The sequence below is a fragment of the Calliphora vicina genome, chromosome 5, assembly GCF_958450345.1.
Source record: "Calliphora vicina chromosome 5, idCalVici1.1, whole genome shotgun sequence".
Lineage (NCBI taxonomy): Eukaryota > Metazoa > Arthropoda > Insecta > Diptera > Calliphoridae > Calliphora > Calliphora vicina.
In genome coordinates, this window is record NC_088784.1 from 1,149,539 (window position 1) to 1,167,948 (window position 18,410).

Here is an 18,410-nt window from a genome sequence, read left to right on the forward strand (position 1 = left end):
TATTTGTATTTATCTAAACTTATACGCCCGTACAAACAAAATGTCATTATAACTCTTATAGGTTATTTCAAAATAAAAACACCTTCAATTTAATTACCTAAACAAAAAAAAAAAACAAAAAACCTAATGACATTTAACGTTTTAATTTACAAAAACATCAAAAGTACTTACACCATAATAAATACACTTAAACTTGGATGTCAGCTAAATCACAAACAACGTTATTTTCAATTAATTAGAATCACACATTTTTATTCAAATTATACAGCAAAAATAACTTACGACTATTATGTACGAGTATAATTAGGCACACTTTACTTTTAATTTACACTGATCGAAACGTTTACATGGTTATACACTAACTACATAATTTATTTTAAGGAATGCGAACGAAAATACATATAAGCTTATTGGCCAAGTTATTAACAAATTTAGATATTTTGAATTTTTATATAAAAAATCGAATTTTGGTCAGAAATATCAGTGATCACAGATCGAGCTTCTTTTCTTGATTCAACGCTTATTGGCCAAGTTATTAGCGAATTTAGATATTTTGAGTTTTTATATAAAAAATCAATCTCCTTTTATTGATTAAACGCTTATTGGCCTAGTTATTAGCAAATTTAGATATTTTGAGTTTTTATATAAAAAATCGAATTTTGGTCAGAAATATGAGTGATCACAGATCGAGCTCCTTTTCTTGATTAAACGCTCCTTTTCGAGCTCCTTTTCTTGATTAAACGCTTATTGGCCGAGTTATTAGCGAATTTAGATATTTTGAGTTTTTATATAAAAAATCGATTTTTGGCTAGAAATATGAGTGATCACAGATCGAGCTCCTTTTCTTGATTAAACGCTTATTGACCAAGTTATTAGAGAATTTAGATATTTTGAGTTTTTATATAAAAAATCGATTTTTGTTAAGAAATATGAGTGATCACAGATCGAGCTCCTTTTCTTGATTAAACGTTTATTGGCCAAGTTATTAGCGAATTTAGATATTTTGAGTTTTTATATAAAAAATCGATTTTTGGTCAGAATCGAGCTCCTTTTCTTGATTAAACGCTTATTGGCGAAGTTATTAGCGAATTTAGATATTTTGAGTTTTTATATAAAAAATCGTTTTTTGGTCAGAAATATGAGTGATCACAGATCGAGCTCCTTTTCTTGATTAAATGCTTATTGCCCAAGTAATTAGCGAATTTAGATATTTTGAGTTTTTATATAAAAAATCGATTTTTCGTCAGATATATGAGTGATCACAGATCGAGCTCTTTTTCTTGATTAAACGCTTATTGCCCAAGTAATTAGCGAATTTAGATATTTTGAGTTTTTATATAAAAAATCGATTTTTGGCTAGAAATATGAGTGATCACAGATCGAGCTCCTTTTCTTGATTAAACGCTTATTGGCCAAGTTATTATCGATTTAAGCTTTTGTGAGTTTTTATATAAGTAATCGAATTTTGGTCTGAAATATGATTGTATTTTGCAGATGTATTTAATAAGTGGGCATACGTGGACGATTTTAGATAAATCGAAAAAAGTGGTCGTAGTCAATTTTTCATTCCGTAAAAACCTAAGTTGGGCTATGACCAACATTTAAAAAATAATTTGTCTAAATCGGTCCGGCCGTTCTCTACTGATGCAATTAAAAACGAACGACATTTGATTTTTATTTATAGAGAAGATATATCCATATTTACTTGTGTATGACTTTTTGTCTTCGTTAACCTATTCGCAGGTATGGCCAAACAAAATAATTTTTTTAACAGCTGTTTCGAATCTCCATTTTCAAATTTTTAAAAATTTTGTTAAACAAATTTCAGAATATTTTGAACATCACATTGGGATTTATTGAGATCATAATAGGGAATAAAAATATGAAAAAATTATGTCAATACCTCTTACAGTTTTTCCGTACATGCGATTTAAATTTGAGATTTTCAAGAAAAACTAATTTTTTGTGCATATTTTGGCGTATGAGCCCAATTTCCTTACTGTTATGATTTCTAAGTAAAAACTATTCAGAATATTAACGGTCTGGCGAATTTGTAATAACTTTAACATTTTTTAACCAAATTTTGTCATTTATATCTCATTACAACGATAATTACGATTCTTTTGCAAAAGTATTTATTTAGTAGTAAAATTTTTACAAAAACTTAAAAAACAATGCAGAAAGTTAACGAGTTTCACCTATTTATTTTATACAAATAGTAAAATTTTGCATATATCTGAACTTTGACCTCGATGCGCGTCCAGAAATCGTTGCCCGATTTCGCTCAAATTTTCAGCACTTAACTTTTAGGCCTAGTGTCACAATATTCCACCCGGCACTCTTCAAAATTTTAAACAAAAATTTGTTTCCATACAACTGATTGTCACTCTAATATGTATGTATATTGAAATATTTGTTAATCAGTCGTGGAGTGGATTCCATATCAAAATCTAGGTGGACAAAATTATAAAAATCGGTATCTTCAGAATTTGGAAAAACTATGTTTTTTCGGAAGCTGACAATCTGCTCTCATCCAATACAAATGGCGTTTTCAATTGGACATTTCGTTTTCTCGACAGAAGCGCCAGAAGTTCAAAAATTTTGAATCATATTTTCTTAAATTTTTTTTTAATATTTTACTGCTTTACAAAATTACATATATCTCAATTGTTTTACCATATAGAAATTCATGCTTCAAAACATAGATAAACATTGATATATGCTTTTATTAGGTGTATATCTTATATTTATGGGCCTCTCGATTTTCCTGTTATAGTCCTTTAAACTTGGGTCTCAAATATACTGATTTTTATACCCTTCAGCTTCGTGAGAAGGGTATATATAAGTTTGTCATTCCGTTTGTAATTTCTACATTTTTCATTTCCGACCCTATAAAGTATATATATTCTGGATCCTTATAGATAGCGGAGTCGATTAAGCCATGTCCGTCTGTCTGTCTGTCTGTCTGTCTGTCTGTCTGTCTGTCTGTCTGTCTGTCTGTCTGTCTGTCTGTCTGTCTGTCTGTCTGTCTGTCTGTCTGTCTGTCTGTCTGTCTGTCTGTCTGTCTGTCTGTCTGTCTGTCTGTCTGTCTGTCTGTCTGTCTGTCTGTCTGTCTGTCTGTCTGTCTGTCTGTCTGTCTGTCTGTCCGTCTGTCTGTCTGTCTGTCTGTTGAAATCAGTTTTCTGAAGACCCCAGATATCTTCGGGATCCAAATCTTCAATAATTCGGTCAGACATGCTTTCGAGAATTTTGCTATTTAAAATCAGCAAAATCGGTCCACAAATGGCTGAGATATGAGGAAAAAACCAAGACAACCTCTATTTTTGACCTATTTTTTACCTATATCTGGATTACTAAGACATTAATATAGACATATGGATATCTAATGATAGATATTTCAAAGACATTTGCAACGACGTATATAAGACCATAGTAAGTTGGACCTACAATGGGTCAAAATCGGGAAAAAAAATTTTGAACCCGAATTTTTAAAAAAAAAAAAAAAATTGAAAAAACAAAAAAAAATTTTAAAATTTAAAAAAAAAAAAAATTTTAAAATTAAAAAAAAAAAAATTTTAAAATTTAAAAAAAAAAATTTAAAATTTAAAAAAAAAAATAATTAAATTTAAAATAACAATCGAAAATTTTTTTTTTTCAAAAAATTCAAAAAACAACTGGAAAAAAATTAAATTTTGTTACCTAAAAATATTTAAAATTTTGAAGTATAATTTGGTGAAGGGTATATAAGATTCGGCACAGCCGAATATAGCACTCTTACTTGTTTTTTCTAAGAATATTATATAGCTTGCCAAAAAAAAAAAAACCGTCGAAGCCCGTCCAATGACTATATACATCATTTAAAGAAACTTCTGGGGAATGTCTCTGTAAAAAAATTGTAGCCGCCAGCACCCGCCGAAATACTTTTTTTTTAATTTTTACGGAATGGAATTTTTAGAAATATTTTTTTTTATTATTGATTTTTATATATCTTTAACTTGAAATACAATAAATACAGATTTTTTTAAAAATTTAGTTTCAGAAACACATGAAAACGTTTTTTTAATAATGATTTTTATATATCTAGACCCTACTGTACCTTGAAAAAATGTTTATATTGATCTTTTAAAATTTTTTTTTTGGAATCGGAGACACCAATTCTATATAAAAAGAGTGCCAAATAATTTTGTCCTCCTAGATTTTGATTTGGAACCACAGTGCAATCGGAGAAAACATTTTTTACACGAGTTTATTTTTGAATCAAACCATAGATAAATACACATAGACCGCAAACTCTACTATCAAAGACCTAACTCAATTGTCAAAAACCTGGAAAACGTGTAGAGAATAGAATGTATTAGTGAAACAAACTATATGATAACAAAAACAACAACGTATGTGTGATTATTTTTAGTAATTTTTTTGTTTGATTTTTTTAGTTTCTGCTCTATGTGTATTTCTCTATGAATCAAACCAAAGGTTCATTGCTAGCACATGCTTTTTCTACAGTGTAAAATTACTTTGAGGCTTCATATAAGAAAGTATTTAATTGTGGAAATAAATGATACTTATTTCACTTCGTTAATGTAAAAGGTTTACTAAACTATAAAACCAGTTTATTTTACTTTGTCGTTCGCTTTGATAATTTTAAGTTACATTTTCATCCAAGAACAAGTTAAAGGCTACTAAAACCGCAATTATGGTAAATCAAATCCTTAGAAAACAAAAGAAAAGTGAAATTGTACAAATATATTGTACGGATAATATAAAGAAATATTTGCAAGAAACTACATTACATGGACTGAAATATTTGGCTGATAACTCTCTAACAATATGGGAAAAGTAAGTTGTAAATGTCGGAAGTCGATTGCTAAAACTAAATTTTAATTAATTTATTACGGCTTAACAAAATGTTTCAAATAAATTAAAGCCCCTGTTGTAATACATAAAATACTTCGTTGCAACTTAAATATATGTACGTAAATATTGTCAATAATTTCATTAATAATAACTTAAAACTTTACACATCATAACTAACAATTCTGTTTAACAAGAGATAATGATGTCAAACAACATCAGCGTAAAATGAATGATGATGAATCGTTTGACATGATTATCCCATATAGAAAAATATTATCAGCTACAAGGTGTCAATATCTGAATGTAATATACAGTAGCCCAATAAAGTCTACATACAGGAATTCAAATTAAATTTCTTTCGTTGAAAGCTGTATTTGTAAGTTAAACGTAGTGAAATATATTTGTTAAAAAAATAAATTCACACTAAAAAAAATTAAAACAACATCACTTAAGTCGGGTTTAGCAACATTTCCTATCACTTCCAAAATTTCACCGTTATTAAATTTCTTGATTCTGAGTCAAATAACGAAATTTTTTTTGGGTTTTTTTGGCTTTAATGTTCAAAATATTATGAAACTTAATAGTCCCGCCCACCCAAAAGTAGGCGTGACCGAGAATAAATTTTTCGTTATTTTACTCAGAATCAATAACTCTAATAATGGTGAACTTTTGGGCGTTATTTGAATTTTTTTTGCTAAAATCGACATAAGACATTTATTATTATATATCTCATAAAAAAAAACTAAAAAAACTGCTTTAGATTAAAGTAACATAATAATTTTTCCTGTATGTAGACTTTCTTGGGCTACTGTACATGTCGCACACCCAGTTCAAAAGTGACACAACTCATAGTTTGAATTTTTCAGAAATCACAAAAAATTATATACCAATTGAAACATAATGAAAGACATACATATATAACTATTTTTTCAGCAACAGTTAACAACAACGAAATTCACTTATACTTGTTTTTTTATAGATAAACAAGTGTATTGTGCATAGTTTAAGCATATAAACCCTAAAAATGAATTTTGAGTTGTGTGACTTTTGAACTGGGTGTGCGATATGTATTATACATTAAGAACTGTCCTTGAAAAATAGATTTGCTTTAGGTGGGTCTTATTTTATTCTCAAACTAAAACTAACTGATGATTAATTTGAGGAAAATACGATAACAAGACCCCTTGTCGGAAGTCGATTGAAAGTTGTAAAATTCGGTAAACGGTGGTAACCTTTTTGTGGATATGGGCAGCTCTAATGCAAAGCATACTCATACATACATAAAAATAGTATGATTTTGAATAGTGATTTTGAACGCAAATTATGTTTTACCATAATAATATTCCACCCAAAAATATATGTATTTTGTTCTTCTTTTTTAGATTATTTTTCTTTGCTTCATTTGTAGCTGCTCTCGTAATTGTTGCAAATTTAATATCGAATGTGTACTCAAAGTGGGATAGTACTCCGGTAATTATTGGTATAAGTCCACATCCGACATCTATACTTAAGGTGCCATTTCCAGCCATGACTTTGTGCAACATGAATCAAGTGCTTAATTCAAAAGTGGCCAATTATTCTGAGTAAATTTTCAAAATTTCGAAATACAATTTATCCCATAATTACATATATATACATATATGGTGTGTCTGGTTTTCTTTATCATTTTAGAGATTCTTTAGAATTTGATATTCTTCGATTTCTATGTTTCACTGAAACGGAGTACGATGATCAGTTGGCCAACAAAGACAATTTTAAAAACAACAACTTGAGAATAACCGATTTTGTTATAAAGGTTTGTAAGAAATCATACTTTACAGCCAGCTTTAATAAAATTAAAAGAATACGTACATATAAAGTCCATAATTTATAAGAAAATTAAATAAAAAATTTAATTTTTTATTTAATTATTGAATTTGAAATATCAGCGATCAGAGAACGATTGATAGCTTCAAACTTACTAGAGTTGTGTCGGTTATGAAAGAACACGTTCATTTTAATAATTGATACAACGCATAGTGGGACAGAATCAAAATTAACATGGATTATAATTTTGTTATTCATATTTAAACTTACCCTGGTAATCATTTAGCATGCCCAACCTTGTGCTCGTATGTTGATTTACTGTCAAATAAGCTCTATTGCCTACAACTGTAGCGAATTATTTCGTGAAGTAATGACAGATGAAGGACTCTGCTGTGTTTTTAATACTTTGCATCCAGACTTTTTATATAAAGGAAAGTAAGTAATAGTATACAGACATATCGTAGTTGCACCAATAAAAAACCGCAGTTATTTCGACTTATTGTTGGAGTAGCGAAAATATGTACAATCACAAAAACAATGTTAAACATTTAATTCAAAATTAATGTTCTTAGGTATGATATTATAAAGGATTTAAAGGATGACAAAATAACGAAAGCAGTTAATTGGAATCCCGAAAGTGGATACCCATCAAAACTACCAGAAAAATTTTATCCGAGACCAGCCTCTGGTATGTTTGAGTTCTATTAATATCTTATGGGATTTTCTATATGGGCTAATGATATGACTATGTTTTTTACAATAGGTACTGGTGTTTCAATGGGGGTATCGGTAATTTTAAATGCAGAATTAGATGAATATTATTGCTCTTCAACAAACGGTCCGGGAATAAAAATTTCACTCCACAACCCCATTGAGACGCCTTCGGTTAAGGAGGCTGGGCTCACTGTGCCATTAGGCTATGAAACACGTTTTCGTATTGACGCTATACGTTCAGAAGCTGTAACCGCTATACGATCCATACACCGTAATCGTCGCCAATGTGTGTTTATGAACGAAGAGCGTTTACTGTACTACAAGTACTATACGCGACGCAATTGCGAAAGCGAATGCCAGGCGGCTTACTTGTATCAGCAATGCTCTTGTATACCATTTAATTATCCACTGATCTACAATAACGCAACTATATGTACAGTGAAAGAGAGTTTCTGCATTAACAAAGCAAATAAAGAATGGACCTTTGTATTGGCAGATAATTTGTGTTTAAAACGCTGTCTACCCGGCTGCTTTGATTTGACTTTTCTTCCAGATTCCTTTTCAGGTCCACTGGCCGAACGTAATTACACCATTCAAAATAGCCTACTGCGTAGCATGCCCAAAGATGAAATGAGAAAAAACATTGCCATTGTTCATTTTTATTATCGAGAATCAGTTTTTCATGGCGATTTAAAAAATGTCTATATCGGTTTGACAGAATTCTTATGTAAGTTACAAAAAATTTAATTAATTATATATATGTACATTATATATATGTACATTAGAGTGCTCCAAGATTGTATGGACGAAAAAAACTTTATAGGTACAGGCCGTCCCCCCCTCTAGAATTGTTCTATGTATTGTAGAAACACGTTGTGTAAAATATTAGGATGATAGGATAACGTTAACTGGTGGCGCAACGACGCTGAAGTTTTGAGGTGCATTTACAAGGGGAAAATATGCAATTTTTTCAGTTTTTGTAAAAATTTTGCCATTAAATAATGACTTTTACAATTTAATTTAAAAGAATCGAAATGTGTACGTAATTGTCGTTATAATAAGATATAAAAGACAAAAATTGGTGAAAAAATGTTAAAGTTATTAAAAAATCGCCAGGCCATTAACGTGTCTCAGGCCACTAGAACAAGAAATTTATGAACAAAATTTACATATTTTGAGAAATATTAAAATAAAAGCTGATTTTTACTTAAAATATATCCATATTTACTTGTATATGAGTTTTTGTCCTCGTAGAATACCGTTAACCTATTCGCAGGTATGACCAAAAAAATTAAATTTTTTTAACGGCAGTTTCAAAACTCCAATTTTAAATTTTTAAAAATTTTGTTAAACAAATTTAAGAATTTTTTGATCATCACATGGGGATTTATTGACAACATAATAGGGAATAAAAAGTTGAAAAAAGTATGTCAATACCTATTATAGTTTTTCCGTACCTGCGATATAAATTTTGCGATTTTCGAGAAAAACTAATTTTTTGGCCATATTTTGGGGAATGACCAGAATTTCCTTACTGTAATGATTTTTAAGTAAAAGCTATTCAGAATAATATAGTCCAGGTAATTTTAAATATAGTCTGGAAGTTTTACTAAAATCGGAAAACTTTAACCCTTAAATCGAGAAGGTCAACGGTCAATTTTTTCAATATTTGAAATTTCTCATGGAAAGATAGCGAAATATTATATATTTTTAGGCCGATTTTGATGAAACTTAAGAAAAATATAAAATGAAGTCTAGTATTCACAATAACAGTACAAAAATGGAAATTAACCCTTAATAGCACTTGGGGACCAAATGACCCTCAACTTTTAAAATCACGAAAAACACATTCATTTTGACCCCAAGTACTCTTAAAGGTTAATTTCCAGTTTTGTACTGTTATTGTGAATACTAGACTTCATTTCATATTTTTTTTAAGTTTCATCAAAATCGGCCCAAAAATATATAATATTTCGCTATCTTTCCATGAGAAATTCCAAATATTGAAAAAATTGACCTTTGACCTTCACGATTTAAGGGTTAAAGTTTTCCGATTTTAGTAAAACTTTCAGACTATATTTAAAATTACCTGGACTATATTATTCTGAATAGCTTTTACTGAAAAATCATTACAGTAAGAAAATTCTGGTCATTCCCCAAAATATGGCCAAAAAATTAGTTTTTCTCGAAAATCGCAAAATTTATATCGCAGGTACGGAAAAACTATAGGAGGTATTGACATACTTTTTTCACCTTATTATTCCCTATTATGTTGTCAGTAAATCCCCATGTGATGATCAAAAAATTCTTAAATTTGTTTAACAAAATTTTTAAAAATTTGAAATTGGAGTTTTGAAACTGCCGTTAAAAAATTTAATTTTGTTGGTCATACCTGCGAATAGGTTAACGGTATCCTACGAGGACAAAAACTCATATACAAGTAAATATGGATATATTTTAAGTAAAAATAAGCTTTTATTTGAATATTTCTCAAAATATGTTAATTTTGTTCATAAATTCCTTGTTCTAGTGGCCTGAGACACGTTAATGGCCTGGCGATTTTTTAATAACTTTAACATTTTTTCACCAATTTTTGTCTTTTATATCTTATTATAACGACAATTACGTACACATTTCGATTCTTTTAAATTAAATTGTAAAAGTCATTATTTAATGGCAAAATTTTTACAAAAACTGAAAAAATTGCATATTTTACCCTTGTAAATGCACCTCAAAACTTCAGCGTCGTTGCGCCACCAGTTAACGTTATCCTATCATCCTAATATTTTACACAATGTGTTTCTACAATACATAGAACAATTCTAGATGGGGGGACGGTCAAAATTCGCAATTTTATTTTTTTGGAGCACTCTAATGTACATACATAATATATAATTATATGTACATATATTCAGCACAATTATGAATAAAAAATTCCTCGGGAGTTTTTTTCCCATTGAATTTGAATAGGAAAAATGAGAAAAGGGGAAAAACTCCCTGGGAATTTTTATTCATAATTGGGCTGATTATTTCTCTCTCTCTTTTACTCAAATTTTTCGAACAAAAAATAGTTAATTTTGTATCTTTTTTATAATAATCTACATATCGCTCATTTGCTGCAACAACGGCTTTGAATGAACATTTTACTAATTCTTCAATAAATTTTCAACAAATACATATACGAGAAAACATGAATTTTCATTTTGACGTTTACAACGAAAAAAACTGATAAAACTATATGAAAGACTAAAGAACGGCGCACATTTTGTATTACTCAGTTCAAAACACCCGGATTTTGAGTTATGACGTTGTTGCAGCAAATGAGCGATATGTATGTAAGTCATATCATTAGTAAGTAACCAAGTTCTGCCAAAAAAGTAATCGAACATTTTAGTTCTTTTTTTTTTTTGTCGTCCTTAACATTTGAACGATTGTGCGATTTCTATTGTTATTCATTAAATAGTTTAGCTGTAATCCATAGGGTAACATAGAGACGAGACGGAATTGTCAAAAACCTAAGTCTGTTGTCAAAAACCTATATCTTGCAACAACAAAATACATGCTAGACAATAGTTGTGTTCGCGTACTTGATAATTTGTAATAATTCCGTTCGTTTTCTTTTAAAAACTTGTAACGAGAGAGCAAGAGAGTGTTAAAAGTGACAGTTCGTAGATAGAGAACATGATATTTTTTACTGGACATTTTTTGTCCAGTAAAAAATATCAACATAAAAAAACGTTTAAAACATATGGTTGCAAAGTTTAGCAAAGAAAAGAAGTAAAATAGTACAAAACAAACGTTTTAAATTGATTTATAATAAAATACAACTCATTTTTACAAATTGTTGTTCGCGTACTTTTTTTTTTGTTACTTTTCAGATTGAGAGTAATTTATTTTTACTCTCTAAAATAAAGTTACTGGATATTTTTTACTGGAAAGTACGCGAACACACCTAATGTATTTTGTTGTTGTATCAGAAATATTATTTGTTGTGTTTTAGTTTGACAATTCGGAGTGTCTCGTCTCTATGTATAATTCTCTATGCTGTAATCATTGACACGGAGTTTACATTTTTTACATTTTGACTTAAGACGAACTTTTTCATGCCATTGCCTATGGAATTGAAACAATCGGGAATATCATAGAATCCAATCATTATCGGAATCGATTTTGAAAACGACAGAAATAGTACATTGGTATCGCGAAATCGTATGTTATCTGTTTTATATTCGATTTAGAATTAAATTCTTTATCGATTAAACAAAAAATTGCGTTGGATTTCATAAGTCAAATGTACTATTTTTGTCGTTTTCAAAACCGATTCCGATAATGATTGGATTCTATGACATTCCCGATTGTTTCAATTCCATAGGCAATGGCATGAAAAAGTTAAATACTTCCAAAATATTGTCCATCAATTAGATATTAAGCGGTTACATGGTTGTGCAACATTTTATGATTTCACCCACAAAGACAATATATCGTTAGATGAAACGCAAAACCACGTCACGTAACTAACATTTTATATGTTATATATTAAAAATTTATATTGATTATAAAATGTCTAATTTATATTATACTAGATGAGCGCCCCAGCTTCGCCCGGTAGCTATTTACTAATGTTAGTTCTTCAGTTTCTCCAAAAAATGTTTCTTATTAAGAAAAGTGAGAAGTGAAAAGAAGGCAATATATTAAAAATTAAAATTTTCGAATTTTTATCATTACAAACCATCTCCTGAAAATTTCGAAACGAATAAAAAAAAATCAGACAAATCGCTCCAGCTGTTCTTACGTGATGCCATTACATACATGGACCATTTCATTTTTATATACATACATACTAGTTGATCGCCCCGGCTTCGCATGGTAGCATTTACTAATGTTAGTTCTTCAAGTTTCTCCAACCCACTCACAGCCTGTTCTTATTTATTTGCAAATAAAATATCTAAATTTGTACTGCATACTTTAGGGAGCTTTTTTATTATAGTTGACTGTACTCACAAAAAGAGAATTTCCGAGTTTTACCCGGAATTTTTGAATTTTGTTTCTTTACAAACCATATCCTGAAAATTTCGAATATCGCTCCAGCCGTTCTCACGTGATGACATTACATACATGGACCATTTCATTTTTATATATATATAGATAGATATAGATGAGAGTAAAAATAGGAAAGGACATGGATGTTGCTGATATGCATCATAACCAATAACAAAAAAAAAAACAATTTCGGATTTGCATTTCTATGTATTGTACTCACCATTAATTACGAGATTGATATTTCTTTACATGTTATATCAATGAATCGAAATTTACATACATTTTCAATGTTATTATTACATACTAATTTTTTGTTGTAGTAAAATAATTAAAGATACTTTTTCTAGTAGTTAAAAAGTTTGAATTTCTAATACCTATAATCTCTAAAATATTTTATATCACTCTTATCAGTGTAAAAATTTTTATTAGTTTATCGGTTTAGATATCCAAACTTGGTTTTCACAAAAAGTCATTTCAATACGTTTACCTAATGAACTTATTTAACACATATACCTACATACATAATTGATTTATTTTGTTTTCTTCAGCTAATATCGGAGGTATCATGGGCCTATTTATGGGATTTAGTTTCATATCGGTGGCAGAAATTGTTTACTTTTCTATTTTAAGGCCAGTTTTTAAATTTGTGTTGCCGCGTAAATTCCAGAATGTATCATTGAAAAAAAATGTACAGACAAATCCTGAAACTAAGGTAAAACCAGTCGTTTATCTAAAACTAAAAATATTTTTGTTTTTAAATACACATATGTATGTATGTATGCATGTATATTTCAGGCCAATCCGAACTGGTTATCCGAGGAAATTTGCAAACATTAAATTATTAAAACAAACAACATACTTATCCAGCAGTTATTCCCTTCCCTTGCTCTCTCAGAATAATGTAAACACATAGAAGTATTGTTGATTCATAACTATTTTTTTGTTTTTTTGTTTTTTGTTTTTAACCATTAACTTTTAAATTATTAAAATTATTTATATTTTTCTTGGTTTTGTAAAATAATTAAAGAAATGGGAAAACACTTAAATAACAAACCATAAAATAAAAAAAAAAAAAAAATATGTAGGTAATAATAATAATAATCATAATCATATTTATGCATGTATATATGTATTATGTATTACATATAATGGTTTAATCATTAATCGATCAATTAATTAATGAAATAAAAATGTATAATAAAAAAACTACATTAAATGTTGTTTTTAAAAAAAATATATATATTTATGTATGTATGTATGGATGTATTTATGTATATGTATGTGTATGCATATATACATAGTATGTATACATATGTACACTATGTGTTTATGTATGCATCTTTGATAGTGTGTAAGAATTTATATGTATAGTTATATAAATATATTTTAAAGTGGCCCATTAAAGTATAAAAAAAACAAAATAAATTCATTGTACAAGTCAATGTAGCTAATATTATGGAAAGGAATCTTATTCATAGCATTTTGGCTAATGATCTTAAAGAAAGATATTGAAATATTCACTCTAAAATTTTAGGCCTGTTTCACGATGTCGAAAGAAAAATGATTCGAACAAATTTGTATGAAAACTATTCGAAAGAATTTTAAAAATTAGAAAGAAAAATAAAAATTTTCACACAAATTTTATCGATTCATTTTACTTTCGACATCGTGAAACAGGCAGTTTGATTGTATTTATACGTATGATGATAGCTTGACTGAAATAAAAATACATGTTAAAACATGTTCTTAAAAAAAGTTACATAAATGATTAAATCGGCGTAACGCTTTGAAAAATCAATTTAATCGAAATTTATAGGATAATATTATCGACATTGATTGGCAAAATATTCGAAACCATTTATAATATAACATTTGTTTTATAAACCTTTGATATATGTATTTGAAAATTGCTTAAGAATAAGGCCCTACGGATATAATAGTTTTAGAGTCTGACCGAAACTAACACATTGTCCTAAATCACCAACATTATCCTAATTCTATCTTGTTTCTTCATCTTGAACAGACTTAAATGGAATACTTTTTATGGACTTTTTGTATGGAAAATTTTTTTTGTATGGAAAATTTATGATTTATCTCTTAAAAGTTTTCAGTACTTTTAAATAAAATGTTACAAAAATATGAAAATCCGTACAAAATTAAGGTTTTCAAAAATATTAACTTTTAGACCGTGTCAGAATGCCATTTACATAGGTTTTTTGTTTTAAAAATTACTAAAACTTGGCTAAAAAGTAGAGATGAGGCCTAATTGCTTTTATACTTATTATGTACAATAATACAGTTATAAGTGCAGCGCCGTGTTGCAATAATCGTAGGTTCCTTCCAAAATTGTATATACGTTGACATGCATGTAGAACATCAAAAGTATTTATTTTTAGACCACTCTTATGTATATAGTAAGTGTATTATTTTTATGACATCGTATTTAAGTGTGTTTTGATAGATATATTTAAAAATATATAAAACACACTTTTTAGTTTTAAAAAAAATGTAAAATATGAAATATAAACATAAAAAAATAATGAAATAAACTAAATAAAATAAAATTAAACATCAACATAGAACTGAATAAACACAATCTTGAGCTGTTCTACAGCAATTCAATAATTATTTCTTAGCGAATTGATATGGCGGCAGTTGGGATGGTCGATATCGTATATTTGGATTTATACCCCCAACTACAGCAGCGGCAGCAGGACTGTTCGGTATTATACCTGGACCACGCCCACTGTAATTGGCTGCACTAACAACTGGCATTCCTGTCGGTGAAGCTCCTACAATAGTAGCTTGTGGTGGTATAGCTGAGTGCATGGGATTTGCACGTTGATTACCTGCAAGCATACCAGATATATGAAGGACTTAGTTGAAAGACTTGAATTCGTTGATTTCAAAAAAAAAATGGACTTCAAAACAATTCATAAAATATATGAATTTTATGAATGTTTGCTTAATATTTTTACGCCTAATTATAATAAATTAGATACCGAAGGTAAAAAGTAATAAAATTTTCACAAAAATTACTTTTCGAATCCGTTAATCTTATCAAGTTCTTACACTAAGCCCTTCACATATGACTTGTATTATATTTGTACTTATTAAAGTTAAATACCGATGAGTACGATTTTAAAATTTATAAACATACTACAACATATATACATAATATCGCCACTGAGACTAAATAACTACGACAGTCTTTCTATCCGACGTACAGTGATTCGTTGCTTAGACAAAAATATAAAGGAAATGAAATTAAAAAATGGATATTTTTCTGAAAGTTTACAAAATTTCTTGTTTAAAAAAAACACAATCTACCAAAATTATTTCAAAAAATATATTAAGCTATAAAAATTATAAGGCGTTTTTATGGATATACGACAGCTACAAGCTTCCTTGCTTCAATTAATGAACAAACTGCATGCCTAATAAATTACAATCATATACCAAGTTTCTAAATTTCATAGCCCTACATAACGCCTTAAATTTTTATTTAGTCGTTGTATGAGAACGAATCACTGTGCGATGTTGCCTTTTTCTTTAGTTTATAAGAATATTACATATATACTACGATATCGTTTTAATCTAATGTTCACTTGTTGATTTCCAAACAAAAAAATTTAAAAAAACTGAAAAAATAATTTGTTAAGAACGTTTTTTTTTCAGTAACAGGCACAACTTCAGATTCTGGTGCATGCAAACTGCACATTTTTAGAGTAGTTGTGTGTTTTTCATTTAACAAGATTACACGAATACTCTCAATGTTTTATAATTTCAAAAGTATTACCTGGCACGTAAGGTTTTGGTTGGTGGTACGAATTGTTATGGGATCGATAGTATACAGTCTCATCATTATGATGATAGTGTTGAGATTGTGGTTGGTATTTATTTCTAAAATATGGGAGAATCAAATGATTAATACAACAATAAAGTGTGCCCGTTTGGAATGTCTAGATTACCTATAATTCGATGAACTATTGGAACGATGATTATTGTTATTATTGCTGCCACCACCAGTAGTAGCATTATTGATGTTGTTGTTACCAACGCCAACACTTCCGGCACCTTGACCAACACCAGTTTGTTGATGTTGGTGCTGCTGCTGTTGTTGTTGACGCATTGTTATCTTTTTGGCTGCTTCCGGATCCTCCATTAATTCTCTAAATTGTTCCTGTCGTATATCATCATGTTTGTCTGGTATCAAGTAACGTCTTAATTCAGCCAGAGCATACGCTATGCGGGCATAAGCCTCTGCCGGCGGAGCTATGGTAGAAACTTCGACATGTAGTGGCAGATTTAGGTGGGCATATTTTATATCAGCCGAATTACGCAATTCTTCCTCGCGGGCACGATCCTTCATTGAAAAGCGGCCCAATATAACAATTTTACATTGCGTCTCTTCCTGTAGGCGACGCAAAGAGTTACCTTTCGGACCTAATAGTTTGCCTACATAGTTAAACTATCGCACACACACAAGGATGAAAGAGAAATAATAAATATTTATGAACTTGTATTCGTTTGAACCCACAGTATACCTTTTTATCCTTTATAGGCACATGAACTTTTTGGGATAGTTTTATAGTCCTTTGCTGATAAACGTCAGCGTACTGCTCTCTGGCAGGTATACGACCATTCAATTGGACACGTTCTAATGCTATATAGATTAAAAAGTTATAAATAAACAATTATTTGGAGCTCATTTCTAATACAACACCTTCATCAATTAGCTTCACTGCTAAAGGGAAATTATTTTCCAACTTTGCCCGTTCAACTAACAGCTCTTGCATATACTTCTGGGACGCCTCACTTAGACGTGTGGTTGAAGATTTCTCAGTGACATGTTCAAGATCATGATGGTGACCATTACTTACGTTTGCTCCTCCCCCACCACCACTACCACCGCCACCATCATTCGACTGGTCCATTCCCACACGCATTCCGTTTTCCGCCATAAGAGAGAATATGTGAGACAAAATCAAACCCCGGAAAAGCTCTATTAAATACAATTAATTTAAAGTGCTGAATGCTACTAAAATCGCTCAAAATCGTTAACTCTTTTCTTATTCTCAATATCGGTGCAAAAATGTATATAATATGTATATTTTTCCAACAACTTTAAATGAAATTAACAATATTCTGCTTGTGTAATGTCAATAATTAATAGGAAGAAAAAATACATAAAATTCACCAAGGATAATGCTTCTTCTATTTTAAATGTGTTATTCACTTTAAATCAATTATATTAGCGATGTCATTTCTCAACAGCAAAAAACGGCGAACAAACTGTCAGAATGCTCTCTTTTGCATTCAAGAATACGAAGCAACCAAGCATGTCAGATTTTGCTTCTACAATATGTCCATTTTGGCTTTAAAAGCGACGATTTTTTATATTTCTAAAAAATCTAAAGTTCATAAATTCTGGTTTCTGCAAATTGTTTGGAAAAACATGACCTCAAGGCGTGTTTTGGGTCAAATCCCAATAATTCGCCGGTGTCTAACTGCGTAAATCTATATCAAGGCGAATCTATAGAAGGTGACGACAGAAGAACAGCTGATTATTTTTTTTATTCAGTTGTTTAGACAAGTGAACTGTCAATTCACTTGTGTTTGTTGTGGCGAAAAATACAACAAACCCAAAAGCAAAAACAACCACAGGCAACTTTGACAGTTCACTTATCTTTTTACAAAAACAAAGTACCTTTTGTTTTTGTATATGTTGTATTTGTTGTAGTTCTGTCGTCACCTTCTATAAATTCGCCTTGATCTATATCATCACATTTTTTGACATACAACATACAAATATTTATCATAACAATTAATGACGTTTGTTGTCAAGAAAAAGTTGTCTGAGCAAAAGCACTAACAATTTTTCCATAGTGTGCTTTTACACAGGGCAAGTTTTCTTGCCACAGGTCTGAGTTTATAGGAGAAAGGGGCAAGAAGAAAGAAGAGGGGTACACACTTGTTTTCACATTTTCATT

At 29.7% G+C, this 18,410-nt stretch overlaps 2 protein-coding genes across 2 annotated transcripts; one reads left to right on the forward strand and one right to left on the reverse strand.

Annotated features, from left to right (window-relative positions):
- Nucleotides 1-4,696: 4,696 nt before the first annotated feature.
- ppk12 (pickpocket 12) lies at nucleotides 4,697-14,446 on the forward strand. Its single transcript, XM_065513930.1, has 8 exons — nucleotides 4,697-4,839; nucleotides 6,240-6,440; nucleotides 6,529-6,652; nucleotides 6,950-7,098; nucleotides 7,236-7,351; nucleotides 7,427-8,104; nucleotides 12,966-13,129; nucleotides 14,441-14,446. Exons 1-8 carry the CDS (start codon nucleotides 4,697-4,699, stop codon nucleotides 14,444-14,446), a joined length of 1,581 nt encoding a protein of 526 aa, XP_065370002.1.
- On the reverse strand, nucleotides 13,334-17,711 carry qkr58E-2 (quaking related 58E-2). The gene is made up of 5 exons (XM_065512246.1): nucleotides 17,144-17,711; nucleotides 16,965-17,083; nucleotides 16,389-16,888; nucleotides 16,217-16,320; nucleotides 13,334-15,266 (listed from the first exon to the last, which is right to left on the reverse strand). Exons 1-5 carry the CDS (start codon nucleotides 17,379-17,381, stop codon nucleotides 15,043-15,045), a joined length of 1,185 nt encoding a protein of 394 aa, XP_065368318.1. The 5' UTR covers nucleotides 17,382-17,711; the 3' UTR covers nucleotides 13,334-15,042.
- Nucleotides 17,712-18,410: the final 699 nt, after the last annotated feature.

What these genes read in the sequence shown, in the direction of transcription:
- ppk12 (XM_065513930.1), top strand. Translation starts at nt 4,697, where the DNA reads ATGGTAAATCAAATCCTTAGAAAACAAAAGAAAAGTGAAATTGTACAA. An exon ending in TTATCCGAGACCAGCCTCTG is followed by an intron (nt 7,352 to 7,426) that starts GTATGTTTGAGT and finishes TTTTTACAATAG; the next exon opens with GTACTGGTGTTTCAATGGGG. An exon ending in CGGTTTGACAGAATTCTTAT is followed by an intron (nt 8,105 to 12,965) that starts GTAAGTTACAAA and finishes TGTTTTCTTCAG; the next exon opens with CTAATATCGGAGGTATCATG.
- qkr58E-2 (XM_065512246.1), bottom strand. Translation starts at nt 17,381, where the DNA reads ATGGCGGAAAACGGAATGCGTGTGGGAATGGACCAGTCGAATGATGGT. An exon ending in TGCCTATAAAGGATAAAAAG is followed by an intron (nt 16,889 to 16,964) that starts GTATACTGTGGG and finishes TGTGTGCGATAG; the next exon opens with TTTAACTATGTAGGCAAACT. An exon ending in ACCAAAACCTTACGTGCCAG is followed by an intron (nt 15,267 to 16,216) that starts GTAATACTTTTG and finishes GTATGCTTGCAG; the next exon opens with GTAATCAACGTGCAAATCCC.